General features: G+C 44.1%; 1 protein-coding gene across 2 annotated transcripts in view; it reads left to right on the forward strand.

The window, feature by feature from the left end:
- The first annotated feature begins 5,112 nt into the window (after positions 1-5,112).
- Positions 5,113-14,213, forward strand: part of LOC111140983 (solute carrier family 36 member 3) — a 49,626-nt gene continuing 40,525 nt past the window's right edge. For both annotated transcript variants that reach the window (XM_022493275.1, XM_022493274.1), the window contains exons 1-4: positions 5,113-5,252; positions 8,564-8,654; positions 11,196-11,284; positions 13,925-14,020. In XM_022493275.1, coding sequence (XP_022348983.1) covers positions 5,113-5,252; positions 8,564-8,654; positions 11,196-11,284; positions 13,925-14,020 — 416 coding nt within the window. The remainder of the gene's footprint in view (positions 5,253-8,563; positions 8,655-11,195; positions 11,285-13,924; positions 14,021-14,213) is intronic.

The raw sequence follows: 14,213 nt of genomic DNA on the forward strand, positions 1-14,213 counted from the left end.
TTACAGGGTCTAGATGGTAATTTACAAATTTGTTTTTATTACTTTTCTTTCCATCTCTAGCTTTCCCTTTAAGAGTCTCCCATGGAAGGCTCCTGATTCATCCAACTTGGCAATTCACAAGGTGGATTTTGTACCTTGAGTGGCGCTATGCAAGAAGAGGCCACCAGGGGGAAACCAAGTGACAGCAACTGGCAGAAAGAGATGCCCTGGCTGAGGCTGACCCTGATCTGGTAGACAAATGGTTTCTCCTTTTCCAGATCTATTCAAAGAACATAGACTAGGGGAAGTAACCTATAATCCAACAAGGTATACACAACTCCTATGACAAAATAGATAGGGAAAAAAGGTCCAATGTGAACTGTAACTCTCCGAAAGGAGCCATCATATTTAAGTCAAGGGCAATAAACTTTCTAAACCACTGGGTAAAGTTTTGGCCCAGTTTGAAGATATCAACAGCAGATAGGAGGAGTAGTAAATGTGCCAGTGGGGCAGGGGGGGGCAGACAATACCATTGCAGTATCTGACATTATTTACCTCTTAATTCTTGCAACAAGCATTCTACCTACTGTGTGCTAAGCACAGTTCAAGGTTCTTAGAGTAGATTGCAAAAATGGCCATAAATTCCTCCTGACAATGTGACTTTGCAGCTCCTCTTATCAAGAGGTGAAATCTATGTCTCTACCCCTCAAACCTGGTCTTGCCCTCATGACTTATTGGGGCCAATGGGACGTTGGTTGCTTGTGCATCAGGACTCACGTTTCTCGCTGAGCTATGGAGCCACGACCGTCAGGTGAAGAAGACTGAGCTAGCCTACTGAGGGATGAGAGGCCATATGGAGCAGAAGCGAATCATCCCAGTTGAACCCATCCTTCAGGTCAACCTGTCTGCCAACTTCAAGACACATGAGGGAAGCCTCCTAGACTACACCCAGCCCCAGACAAGCTGATCCAGATGATAAGGATTGTCCAGATGATCCACAGAATTGTGAGAACTAATAAATGTGGTTTTAAGTCATAAAGTGTGGGAGTTTTTATGCAGCAAAAGCTAACTGATACTCACTTGAAAGACGTTGTACCAATGAGAAAAGCATCCCTGCCCTCAAAAAGCTAGTTCACTATCCACTGGGGAAGAACTACAGGTAATCAACTAAGTCCGTAACATCATTGATCCTCATGAGGGCAGAGGGACGAGGACTGCTCCAGAGTACTAAGTATGACTTTCCACAGGTGGCGTCATTGACCTGGATTTCCAGTAGAACTTGAGTTTCCTGACACTGACTCTTCCCTCCTTCCACTCTGACCTGCTTCCTTGACAGTCCTGGGCCTTTTCTCATCTCTGAGCTTGGCTGGCAGCAGGAGCCAGTCAACCTGAAACACCATCTCAACCTTCCAGGTAGTGTTTGCTCCTTCCTCCCTAAAATCAAATTAGGAAAGTGCCCCCAAATAACTGTGTAGATATGACAGGCAGATCTATAATCCCAAGAGAAAGAGTTTCTCATCAGACTTCCTATAATTTTGCCCCATGTTTGTTTCTGCCTCCATTTTAAGAGAATATTTGAAAAAGCCTTTTCCTGCTCATTTTCAACCATGATCCTTCCTGTACAGGCTAAGGAAGATGTTGAGGGAGAGTGTCTGCCCCAGTTCCTAAATCCTGGTCTACTCCTTTTGTAGGAGTTTTCTACCTGCTAGACTTCAAGAAGGTGCTTCATGCACACCAGCCCTGCTCAGGTAAGAGGGGGGCCAGCAGACTGCACCAATGTCCCATAGACTGCAGGGTACCTGCTGGGAGGCAAGACATTCATAGCCTATGCTGCGGCCCACAGCCCACGTGGCCAAAGAGCTGGCTGATCCTTCCCTCCCTGCACTTCTGTGTTTCATCGGCAGACCCAAACCACTTCCACCGATGGGCTCAGAGCTATGGCAAAGCATTCTTCCTCTCTCTGTGCTTGCCTCTCCCACCATATTCCATCATCGCCCCAACCAGTCTTGCTCAGTTTAAGAGTGTCCTCTGTTATTAAAAAATGGTCACAGTCACTGTCCAGGGACAAGCCCCTACTGTGTAAGATGCTCAGGTCAATCTTATCATTTAGACTAATATGGTTTGCGTTCAATTTTGGAAATAAAAAATAAATTTAAAAAAATTTAAAAATAATAAAAATAAAATTGGAAATAAAAAATAAATGTAAGCTGGGGAGACTTATTAGTAATTATCAGCAACACTAAAGAATGCCAATTACTAGAATTGTGCTTGAGTGGTGAGGATATTAACTTTTTGTCTGGCACTGGTTTACACACACACACCCTCTACCCCCTCCCCATCCCAACTGATTATTTAACTTTCGGAGCTTGTTCTTGAATCAAGAATCATATAAAATCCTTTCTTCCTTCCCTCAGTGAGCAGTTTACTGTGTTTTGCAGGGGATTATCTTACTTAATCCTTATAACAACCCTAGGAGATTGTCACTGACGTTGTCCTTATTTTCAGATAAGGAGACAGGCTGAGAGATGGGAAGAAAGTTGCTGGTATCAAACATAGTTGGGCTCAGGACTCACATAGTTGTGCACCAACGAGGCCCAAGAGGGACCTCGAATGATGATGGCCAAAGTGAAAAAGAAGGAAAATGTGTCCAGTGAAATAAGCCAGTCACAAAAAGACAAATAATGCATTATTCCGATTTTATGAGGTACCTAGGGGAGTCTGACTCCTAGAAACATAGACTGGTGGGGGTGGGCTGGAGAGGGGAGCAGGCAGCAGCTTAATGGGGACAGTTTTGCAAGAAGAAAAGGGTGCTGGGGATTGGTTGCACGACACGGGGGATTATTTAACATTACTGAACTGTGCACTTACAAATGGTTAAGATTATCAGTTTTCTGTTATGTGTAACACAATTATTTTTATCACACAGTAAGTTAGTGGTGGGATGTGTGCAAATAATGAAGCACATCCAGATGTTCACAGCTGTCCTCCCTGGATGGTGGGGAGGTTCATTGTCATCTCTACTGTCTAGCGGACGTGTGTAGTGTCATCTTCCTACTTTCCACTCAGGGGCAGACTCCTTGAAAGTGTTCATTGCTAAGCCTGCAGGACCTAATGTGGAGTAGACATTCACTAGAAAGTATTAAAGCAGTGGCTAAATGCAGTGGGGGAGAGGAAACTCTTTCCAAATGGAGAAAAAAAACCTTTGGGGTATCAGAGGAAGGAGAGATCTCAATGGACATTCAGAGGAAGAAAGAGGCTCTTGGAGCAGATTTTGCAGCAGTACTGAGTTTTGACATGGGCAGCGTGTGGATCCCATAATCTTCCCAAGGAGCCCATCTGGACCATCCCAAATGAACGCGCAGGCCAAGTACGGTGTACCCAGGCTTGCTCTGCAAAAGCATCTTGAAGACAACGTTTGTATGTGCCAACGCAATCCTTCCTTTCATGTGAAAATTCTTAGCATCATCTTGATCCTTCCCTCTCTTCTATACCCCACCTCACATCTGTCCATCAGCACGTCCTCTTGGCTCTATCTTTTAAAGGTACCCAGATATCTCTTTAGTTGCCACCCTGATCTAAACCACTGATGATATAAGCACCTGGCTCATCGCAGTCCTTTCCTATTTATTTCCCAACATTGGCCCTTGCCCTCCTTCAATCAGCTCCCAACCTAATGGCCCTAAGAGATCCTGTTAAAATGCAAGTCATGTCACTTCTCTTCTCAACCTCTCCATGATACCTCATCTCGTGGTAAAAATTAAAGGCATTATAGTGGCATACAAGATCCTACTTATCCCATTCCATCCCTCTTCTATTACTTCTACTTACATTAACTGCATCTCTAGTGTGATCATGTAATTTATCATCCAAACCAGGACACTTTTGATAATGAAAAGAGGCATATTGGTAATTATGCCAGGGCAATAAACACATACCAGAACAGTCCTGGGCAAACCAGACATATATCCACTCTACTCATCTCCCCTCTCCTTTGTGTGTGCTGAGCCAGCCATGTGGGCCTTATTACCATTCCCCAAATGCCCAGACCCTCTTCTGCCTCAGGACCTTTGCACTTACTCTTCCCTTGCTTTAAGTTTCTTACCCAAGACCTAAATGAGACATGTTCCCTCATCCCATTCAGCCCTTTACTCAGATGTCACTTTCTCAGTGAGGATCTCTCTGACCACCCCATCTAGGATTGCAACCCTCTCTATCCCAGTCAGCACTTCACATTCCCCTTTACTCCTCTATTTTTCTCTATAGTACTGATTACCAACTAACATAACTTGACATATTTGTTTGCTGTCTGTCTCCTCAGTAGACTGCAGTTCCATGAGCGTAGAGATTGTAATAAATTTCTACCCTAATGTATTCCCAGGAGGGAGAACAGTGCCTAGTATATCTTGGGTGCTCAATAGATAGTTGTTGAATAAATTATTTTTTTAAAGTTTTTCAAGTTCTTAAAAGTTTAAATTATTTTTTAAAAGTACTCCCTTCCAAGTAGGTGCGGAACATACGCCCTTCCTGGACAGAAATTCTGAGCAGGTAGCACTTGAACTGGGCCTTAGAAGACACTCTTCATTCCCACCCAGGGAAGGTGGTGGCTGGATCAGTCTTGATTGGGCCACACCTGCATCCTGGGATTCTGTAGCACTTTATTGGCTGGGCAGGCCTCATTGTGAGGTAGCTCTGGCTTCCTCCTCACAGAGGTAGACAAGCGCTGAACCTGGCCCCCCATCCAGGCACCAGGACCTGCAGTCCAATGGTGACTTCCTCCTCCCGGTCACACTCTTCTCTTTGCCCTATAGCACTAAGGGCTGACCTGGGAGGGACTGGAAGCCCAGGTGAGTCCTGGCATGTGGCCGACCAAATGGTGAGGGGTCCTGAGGGTCACACTGAGATGAGACTCTCAAGTCCCCCAAAAGCCAAGTGAGGCATAGTCAACATCAACTTCCCCTGCCACCAGCGCTTAACTGATTCGCACATTTGGGCTTCAGTCTGGGTCAGACACCCTCGGGAAACAGGAACCAGCATCTTGGGGCTGCGGCCTTGGTTTCTCTGGAGAAAAACCCATGGGAAGCTGGTTCAAGGCTATTACAGGCCTTCAACCTGTTCTGCCACCACCCATCCGCCATGTTGAAGACGTCACTGCTTGGAAAGGACTTCAACAGTGCGCCCAGCAACTTGGACGACGGGTCCAAGTCACTCTTAGAGAGTAGGAGCGGTGTTGCTTCACAGAACGTCTATCCTGCTGAGGAAGCCAATGGATTATCGTAAGTGGCTGCACTGCACTTCCAGACCTGAGGTCAAGCGCTGCTGCCTTCACAGCGCTGGGCCACCTCTGCCTACTTCTCTCTTCCTAACATCCTTAGCCTCACTGAACAGGAGATGCACGGAGGAAATAAGAAAGCCAAATCCAAGAAAGTTCATCTGTGTGGCTCTCTGTACTATTACACCTGTCTCCTAGCTTTTGCAGAGAACCCAAATAGAGTAGGCATCCCAACATGAGCTTGATTCTAGGAACAGTTTTCATCACAGGCTGGCTGCGTGCTCTTCCGCAGTTTCAGACTGCTTTCCTCTCTTTCTGCATCTGCTTTATTCATTCCTATTATTCTCCTTCCCTCCCTCCTTCCTGCAAACCCACCCAGGAAACAAAAGGTAACCTCCTAGCCCCATGTCCTTACTTCTACTGCTACAAACTCAGACACATAGAACTTTTTCTTAGAACTTTACTGCCAGTTAGACTATTATCTAGTAATCAGATCCGATAATAGCCCTGGGCATAACGAGATTGAATATGACAATATCCAAGGTGGATAAGGATGTCAGGAAATGCCCTCACTCGTGTTCTTCTAGGAAGACTTAAACGGGTGTATTTCCAAATGGCAATGTTGTAATGTACGCCAAATCTTAACCCCTATTTTTTTTTTAAAAGATTTTATTTACTTGTCAGAGAGAGAGAAAGAGCGTGAGAGTGCACAAGCAGGCAGAGTGGTAGGCAGAGGTGGATAGAGAAGCAGGCTCCCTGCCAAGCAAGGAGCCCGATGGGGGACTCGATCCCAGGACCCTGGGATCATGACCTGAGCCAAAGGCAGTGGCTTAACCGACTGAGCAACCCAGGCGTCCCTACTTAGGTATTTTTTTTTTAAAGATTTTATTTATTTATTTGACAGAGAGAGATCACAAGTAGACAGAGAGGCAGGCAGAGAGAGAGAGAGAGAGAGAGAGGGAAGCAGGCTCCCTGCCGAGCAGAGAGCCCGATGCGGGACTCGATCCCAGGACCCTGAGATCATGACCTGAGCTGAAGGCAGCGGCTTAACCCACTGAGCCACCCAGGCGCCCCAGCTACTCAGGTATTTTTTAAGTACAAATATAAATAAATACATCCTTTGATCAATAAACACCACTTCTAGGAATTTTTCCTAATGAGATAACAACAGGTATGCATAATTTTATTGAAGTACTGTCTATAATATTGAAGATTTAGAAACAGTAACACATTATTTAAATAAAGTATGGTACATACATACAGTAGAATGCAATATGGCCTTTACAGGTGATGAAGGAAATCTGTGGAAAATGTGTAGGACATACCATTCATAAAGAAAATTAATTTAGGATACAGTATTATAATGGTTCTGCATGTGTAAAAGTGTGTATCTTTAAAAACAAACACCCAGAAAAGTGCTAGTCAAAATGCTAACAGTGCTTATTTCCAATTAGTGGAATTTTGGTGTTTCATTTTACAATAGTAATGTATCATTTCTCAAAGAAAAAGAACGTTTTTTTTAAAACCCCAACATGGATTTTACTCTCCAAGGCCCTGATCTATAATGCTGTTAGCTAGGGCATCCAGTTTCTCCAAAGCTGATTTCACCTTTTTCAAGAGATCTGATTCAACTTGGACAAGATGCTGCTTGTAGGCAAGAAGTAAGAAACGGAAGGACAGAAGGCAGGAAGGGGGGAGAAGAGCACATGTCGGAGAAATTACTACTAAGAAACTGACAAAACATAAAAAGTAGTGTTTTGTTTTTGTTTTGACATATTTTCCAATAATTGCAGTTATCAAGAAATGAAAGTCATAAATGTCCTCTTGGCAGTGAAGCGACAACAGGTGCCCACCCCCATCCTCAGGTGAATAGACCAAATTAATGAAGATGCAGAAAGTCAGGGGGGCCCCAAGGGCCTACCCTGTTCTCTCAGCCCCAACCCTTCTCCCAGGTCTGTATTGAATTATAAAATTGGACACAGCCCTAACTCCCTAACCGATGGGACAAAGCCCTGGAGATCTGAACACTGTCTCTAAGGGACTCACTCTGTGACCGAGGCAGTCTGCCTCTAGAAAGTTCTAAGACTGCACAAGGAGTTCCCTCTAATGGCCTCCTCAAGGTCCCTTTTATTCCAGGAGGAGGGGACACTTCTACCTGCTTAAACCAGCCCTTACTTGCCTTCATTCCAGCTCTGCTTCCCCTTCAAGGGAGTCCTTTTAGCAGGTGAGCACCATAAGGTCAGACCTTATGATGATGCTGAAGATGAAGAGAGGATGGTGATGATGGTGATGGCGGTAGTGACGATGCCTCACTTCTTAGATGCGCTTCATGGTTCCAGGATTCCTATTATCATTACCTCTTTGGATTTTTACCACTTCCCTGGAAGTAAGGGCAAGAATTATTCCCTTGCTCTCTCTCTCTCTCTCTCTTTTCCTTTGTCATGGAATCTTTTTTTGTTTGTTTGTTTGTTTATTTTTATTATTTCTTTCTCTTTTTTGGCAGATGAAGAAGCAGAAAATGTAAGCAGCTAAAGGTCTTTCCAAAATAGTGACCAAATTTCAGAGGTTAATGGCAGAACTAGAACTCAGAACTCAGTGCTCTTTACCTCTGAATTCATTGCTCTTGAACTCAGCTTTTCATTTCAGTTCCTTCTTGATTCTCTTCTCGGGATCTTGTCCCCCTTTCCCCCTTCCCAACGGACATGTGGTGCCTGGGCAGGAACTGCTAGCACAGGCGTGGAGGGTGTTTAGAACCCTGTACCCAGCCCCCTGCCAGGCACGTAGTAAGCATTCTGTATGCATGATAACAATTATTATTAAATTGTATCCAATGCAGAGCATGGAATAGTTCGGGGAATGTTTATTGAGTAACTGGATGGAGTGAACTAGAACCAGTAAATACTCCATATGTCATGAGAAGTTACGTTCTTTCTAGTGAGTAAAATTAATACATGACCTGGCATCAATAATTACTCTAGAAATTGAGAAAATTACTATTAGGTTTTTTCATTGATCATCTAAATGTAAAGCAGCTAATACATCTCAATAAATATTATGTGAGTGAATAAGTTATGAAAGAAATCATTGGATGAATACAATTGTGAATTATTTCATTAGAGCCTATTGTGTGTTAAATATTTGTTGAGTCACCTAAACTAGCACCAGCCCTGGATCAGATGTTACAGGGGCCACTTCATCTGGTTTTTGTCCCTCTTCCCAAGAGAGGGTTCTGGAGATGCTGAAAGGAACCTGAGCTTTGGGTCACCTTTCCCATATACTAACATAACCTCTTGTCTCCCTACTCTCCCCCTACAGGATCATGCAAACGTTGATCCATTTATTGAAATGCAACATTGGCACAGGACTCCTGGGGCTTCCCTTGGCCATGAAAAATGCTGGCTTATTGGTAAGAGGGACCTGTGCAATGGAAACTAGCTTTACCCATTTGGGGAGAAGGGGCAGTGGACCTCTAAGGCCTCTGTGTTATCAATGGCCAATTTGGGGGTACCCTCTGCAACAGGAAATGTGCCTCTTGGCATCAATCCACCAGAGTCAGCCTGGAACCAAATGGAGTGCTCCTAGAGAGGAGCTCCTAGAGGCTATTACTCTCCCTCCCCCAGTTTTATTGAGATATAAATGGCAATATAATACCATATATGCTTAAGGTGTACCACATAATGACTTGGTATACATGTATTGCAAAACGATTACCACAGTAAGTTTGGTTAACATATATATGTATATGTGTATATATGTGCCATATATATATATATTTATATATATATATATATAAATATATATATATATATATATATATATATAATTTATCATATACTTTGCAACTTTCAGGCATACCATACAGCAGTGTTAACTATGGTCATCATGTTGTACCTGTTTATCTCATAACTGGAAGTTTGTACCTCTTGGCCCCCTTCCTCCAATTCCCCCACCCACCACTATTCTTAAAGACCCCCCACACTCACATACTGGCACTCAATCTGCTTCATCACAGTCCTCCCACTCCCTAGAACTGTAACCAGCCCATTTCATTCATTTACCTTAGCAGCCTGGTCCCGGCAGGCATTTGAGCACTGCCTCTTGGTTCGAACCCTGAGGCTGACTGTGAGAAAGTGGCCTAGAAGAAGAGGATAGCGAAGGCCTCACCTGTCCCCTGACACCCCATGTCATCCTACCTCTATCTCTTGCCTCCTACTGTTCCTTCTCCCTCATTTCTGTCTTTTGAAATCTGCCTCCTCTGCGAAACTTTACTATTTCCTACTAAAATTAATGCCATCGTCCCCTTGTGTTTTTCTAGAACTTATATCTACCACACCCAGAATTCTTACAAAGATGAGATAATATTTTAGAATACCTACCTTCCTCGTTTACCTGAAAGCCCTGAGGGCAGGAACTCTCTAATGCATTCTTACACCTCCTCACAATACCTGCTGTAGAGACAGGACACGCAGGAAGTCCCAATTCATGTCTATTGAACTGAATTGATGCAAAATATGTGATTTCCATTTAGATGATGCTTATTTCTCCTCCTCTTCAGGCCTGGTAAGGGACCCACATGTCAAAAAGAAGGCATATCAAAACTCTGGCTGCTTTTGACGTGACTTGCAGTCCGAGGCAGTTCCAACCCACAGATGAGACTCTCCCCCTTTGGAATCCTCAGGGTTCTAGAACCTCTGAAGAGTATTATTACCACATGGCCTCCAGCCAAACTCTCTTTGCCTGTGTGGTATTTGAAGATAGCTCTCTTACCCTCTGACTTTTGCTTCCTAAGAACCATTTGAAATTTTCTCTGCCCTCCATTTCCCACCAGAACTTCTGATCATGGTTCATTTGAGAAGTACATACTGAGCACCTACTATGTGCATCCTTAGGCACTGCAAATGTGGAAGTAAACAGGATAAAAAAAATTTTTTTAAAAAGAAAAAAAAGAAGTAAACAGGATCAAAGGAAGTACCTCTTATATGGAGGCTGTGTTCTAGTGAAATGTAGTGGTGCTCTTGATCTCTCATTTGTTACTTTGTGATAATGTTCCATCAGGTCACATCTATAAAGGCGTGACGAGTGACCAGCACAGAGGAGATGAGGGAGTCTCTCTTTCCTCTATGCCCCTCTGATCATATCTGAGAATTAGGATTAATAATGAGTTCTGGTTTTTTAATCTCATCACACAAAAATGGAAACTATGTGAGAATAAGATAGTTTTATTAGCTTGACTGCAGTAAACATTTCACTATGTATATGTATGTCAAATTGTCGTGTTGTACACCTTAACTATATAGTCTTTAAAAAATAATAGGGTTAATGACAAATTAGACATACTAGAGCAATGATACTCAACTGGGGACAATTTTGCACACACACCTCCCAAGACATTTACAGTGTCTAGAGACATTCTCAGCTGTCACAACTCATGGGGAGAGGGGGTGCCGCTAATGCTTGAATAGAGACCAACGAATAAGCTGGACATTCTGCAATGCACAATAGGGCCTCCACAACATAGAATCATCTGGTCCAAAATATCGCTAATGTCCCCATTGGTAACTCTACACTAGAAGAAGAGAGCCAAGTCCTAAGTGAAACCTTGGTCTTCCAATATCTTGAAGGAGGTGAGGGCTAGGGTGTGAAGAAGGAACGAGGGATCTAGAAGGCAGAACCCAAGGCAGATGAGGAAAGGCGTGGGTTGTCTGTGGAGGTGGTAGGCTAGTCATGAGAAGTACCCTAGCAGAGACTGGGCAGCTACTTTGCAGTGATGCTAAAAAGGGCATTCAGACTAGACTGCCTAGGGGCACAAGGACATTCAGGCAAGGACCTCCATCCCAGAGGCAGCTTTATCATGAGAAGGACACCCTAGCACCCAGACTAGGAGAGGACCAGTTATGGGAATGATCAATGTATGGCTCACTGTACCCACCCCTCTTTCCCCGCCTAGGTGGGTCCTATCAGCCTGCTGGCCATCGGGATCCTCACTGTGCACTGCATGGTCATCCTGTTGAACTGTGCCCATCACCTTGGTCAGAGGTGAGAATCTTGCTTCTCTCTCCCCCCAGTGCCAGGCCCCGTCTGTGTTGAGTTTCCTTTGGCCACTGACCCACTTAATGAGCCACTTCTCCAGCCATGCACCTACTGCTCTAGATTCTATAGAAGTGCTGGAGACAGGGATACAATCGCAACGGGAAACTCCTCTGTCCCGGCCCCACTCTGCTAACCTGCTAGATGACTTTGTCAAGTTCCCGCACCATCTGACTCTAAATATCTGTACCTGGAAAGATCAAAGGTGATAAAAGATGCAAGCGTGCCCTAGAAACTACCATGAGTATGCATGATACTTAGGATGTCCTTCTTTCCCCCTTACTCCCCACACCCACCCTCCCCCTAATTCCAAGACACATACCTTGGAAGGGCAGTTTGGGCCAGGGAAACCCTTTCTGGGACAATTCAGTAAAAGCAAAAACCATAGTTGAAATGAATAGTACACAATGGCTCTGGTCATTGATAAAGCATACATACAAATACTCAGTGTTTCCATATTTGAAACTCCCAATGCAAAAGAAATTCCTGAAAGAGAAGACAAATGCGATGAAGGCGAACAATGCTGAGAGTTGCATATTTACAAACCAACAATTCATGGTGATTAGTAATTCCTTACAGCCAACTGCCTGGTGGCTTTCTGTGTATAACCCTTATCTGCTCCCGAGCCACACAAATCCAGAGGGGTCCTTGCTGATATGCAGAAACTCCCCATAGGTCAAAGTAGAGAGAGTAACAGAAACTCCTCCTAAAGCCAAATTATCAAACCCAAACAGGTGTGTCCGGACTACTCATCAGTCACACCTAACTTGTAGGGCACTTTCCAGCTCACCAAAACACTTGTAAGAGCATTTATTCATTCAACAATTAAATTTACTGCGCAATTACATGTGCGAGGTACATGGCCAGAGCTTTAGAAGCCTTCTTTTATTTACTCCTTACAGTAAACTTTTACAGCAGGCACTATTATTGTCCCCATCTTACACAAGAGGAAACTGAGACCTAGGTGAACTGAACGTCTTGCTCAGGGTCACACAGCTAGGAAGTGGCAGAGCTTGTATTCAAAGACCTGTGGGACCCGCTCCAACAATTCTGCACATCTCTTGCTGGGACAATAATATCACCTTGTAGGTTTCTGATGCCTAAGCCATGATAAGCCTTTTCCTGGTTTTTAAAAAGATTTTATTTATTTGAGAGAGAGAGTGAGACCATAAACTTGGGTGGGGAGACAGCAGAGGGAGAAGTAGACTCCCCGCTGAGCAGGGAGCCTGATGCAGGGCTCCATCCCAGGAACCCGAGATCATGACCTGAACTGAAGGCAGAGGCTTAACTGCCTGAGCCACCCAGGTGCCCCCTGATTTTTTTTTATAAGTTGTTTTTTCTTTTTTTCTTTTTTTCTAATATAGAGTTTACAGACTGATGGTCTAAGAGCTTCACAATTTTTGTTTTGTTTTGTTTTAGCCTATGTTTAAAAACCTGGAGATTTCACATTAGGAAAAAAACAAACTTCACCTTCTCCTTGCCAGTTAGATAATCTGGCAGCTCTGGGGTCTCATTCCTTATTGCTCAGGGGGAACCAAGTCCCGGTCAATCCCTCTTAGAATAGGATGTGTAGCAGGGGCTTGCTACAGTCTCTACTCTTCCCTCTTCTGTGGTACACCAGCCCCTCTCCCCTTATCACTGATACCTCATGCCCCGCAGTTTTTGAATTTGTAACCCTCAGACTAATAAATATACCACTCCTATGCAATGTGATGACCTCATTTATAAGGGAATGCCCAGCGTAATGAACAATAATAAAAATGGAAGGATTATGCCATATTTCCAGCAGCATCTCCACATTCATCAGTCACCATCTCCTCCCCCAAACCCAGATGGCATGGCTCAGAAGTCTAAAGAGACTTATTCAAGGCCTCTCAGCCATCTGAAGGGGGGTGTGTTGGGATTTTAACCCAAGACCCCAGTCTGGGTCTCCTTCCCATTCCCAGCTACGTCCCTCAGTTAGCAGTTGGGGTCCATCCCTTGGCCCCCTGCTGTGGCTCCCCCTGCTCACAGATGGTTCTTCAGTAGGGTTTTCCCTGCCCTTAGGAAGGGCCATCTAGGGCAGAGGAACAAGACAGACAGCAACTTAGGTGTCACATCCTACAGGGGTGCTTGGCAGAAGCCTGAGTACCATATTTGCATGGGACCTAGTCTGGGGCAGGTATCTCAAATGTTCCAACACCCTCAGCAGTGGGAGGGAGGGAATTAAGTCCAGAAAAGACTATCACTGGCTTGGTCATACCCAAACCCCCTTTTCTACTTCCTACTCCCCCTGACTAGGTTTGCACACCTTTCATGACCCCTCTTCCCTGGTTTGTAGATTTAAGTCAAGGCAAAGCTACTATTTCCTTAAAAATCTTTTTTCACTTAAATATTATTGTTTAAGAAGACAACTACAACAAAGAAAAAAAAGGCAGTCTCCTGAAAGTTGTAAATGTGTATTATAAAATATCTTGTTAATACCATTGCTAGAAAATTTCCAGAATGTTCCATGCTAACACACAAATATATAATAATTACTCACTTTGGGAGTAAAGTATACCCTTACCAAAAATGCTTTAAGTTGTACATTGCTTGCCCTTTCCCTAGACTGCAAAAGACTTTCGTGAACTATGGAGAGGCCATGATGTACAGCCTGGAAACCTGCCCAAACGCCTGGCTGAGGACCCACTCGGTGTGGGGAAGGTAGTACTCATAAATGTTGTAGCAGTAGTGGTGGGAGTAGTAAGAACAATAATAATCCTCACCTGGTCTTCCCTTATTCCTAGTTACAGGGTTAAATGAATACATTGTTGTTACAAGCCAACCAACAAGACATTGCTCCATCACCAGCCCCTCTTCATCCTATAAGTAACAACTGATACCTAGTTAGTAAATA

This window comes from Enhydra lutris, unplaced genomic scaffold (genome assembly GCF_002288905.1).
Source record: "Enhydra lutris kenyoni isolate GAN:26980312 unplaced genomic scaffold, ASM228890v2 scaffoldscaffold5, whole genome shotgun sequence".
NCBI lineage: Eukaryota > Metazoa > Chordata > Mammalia > Carnivora > Mustelidae > Enhydra > Enhydra lutris.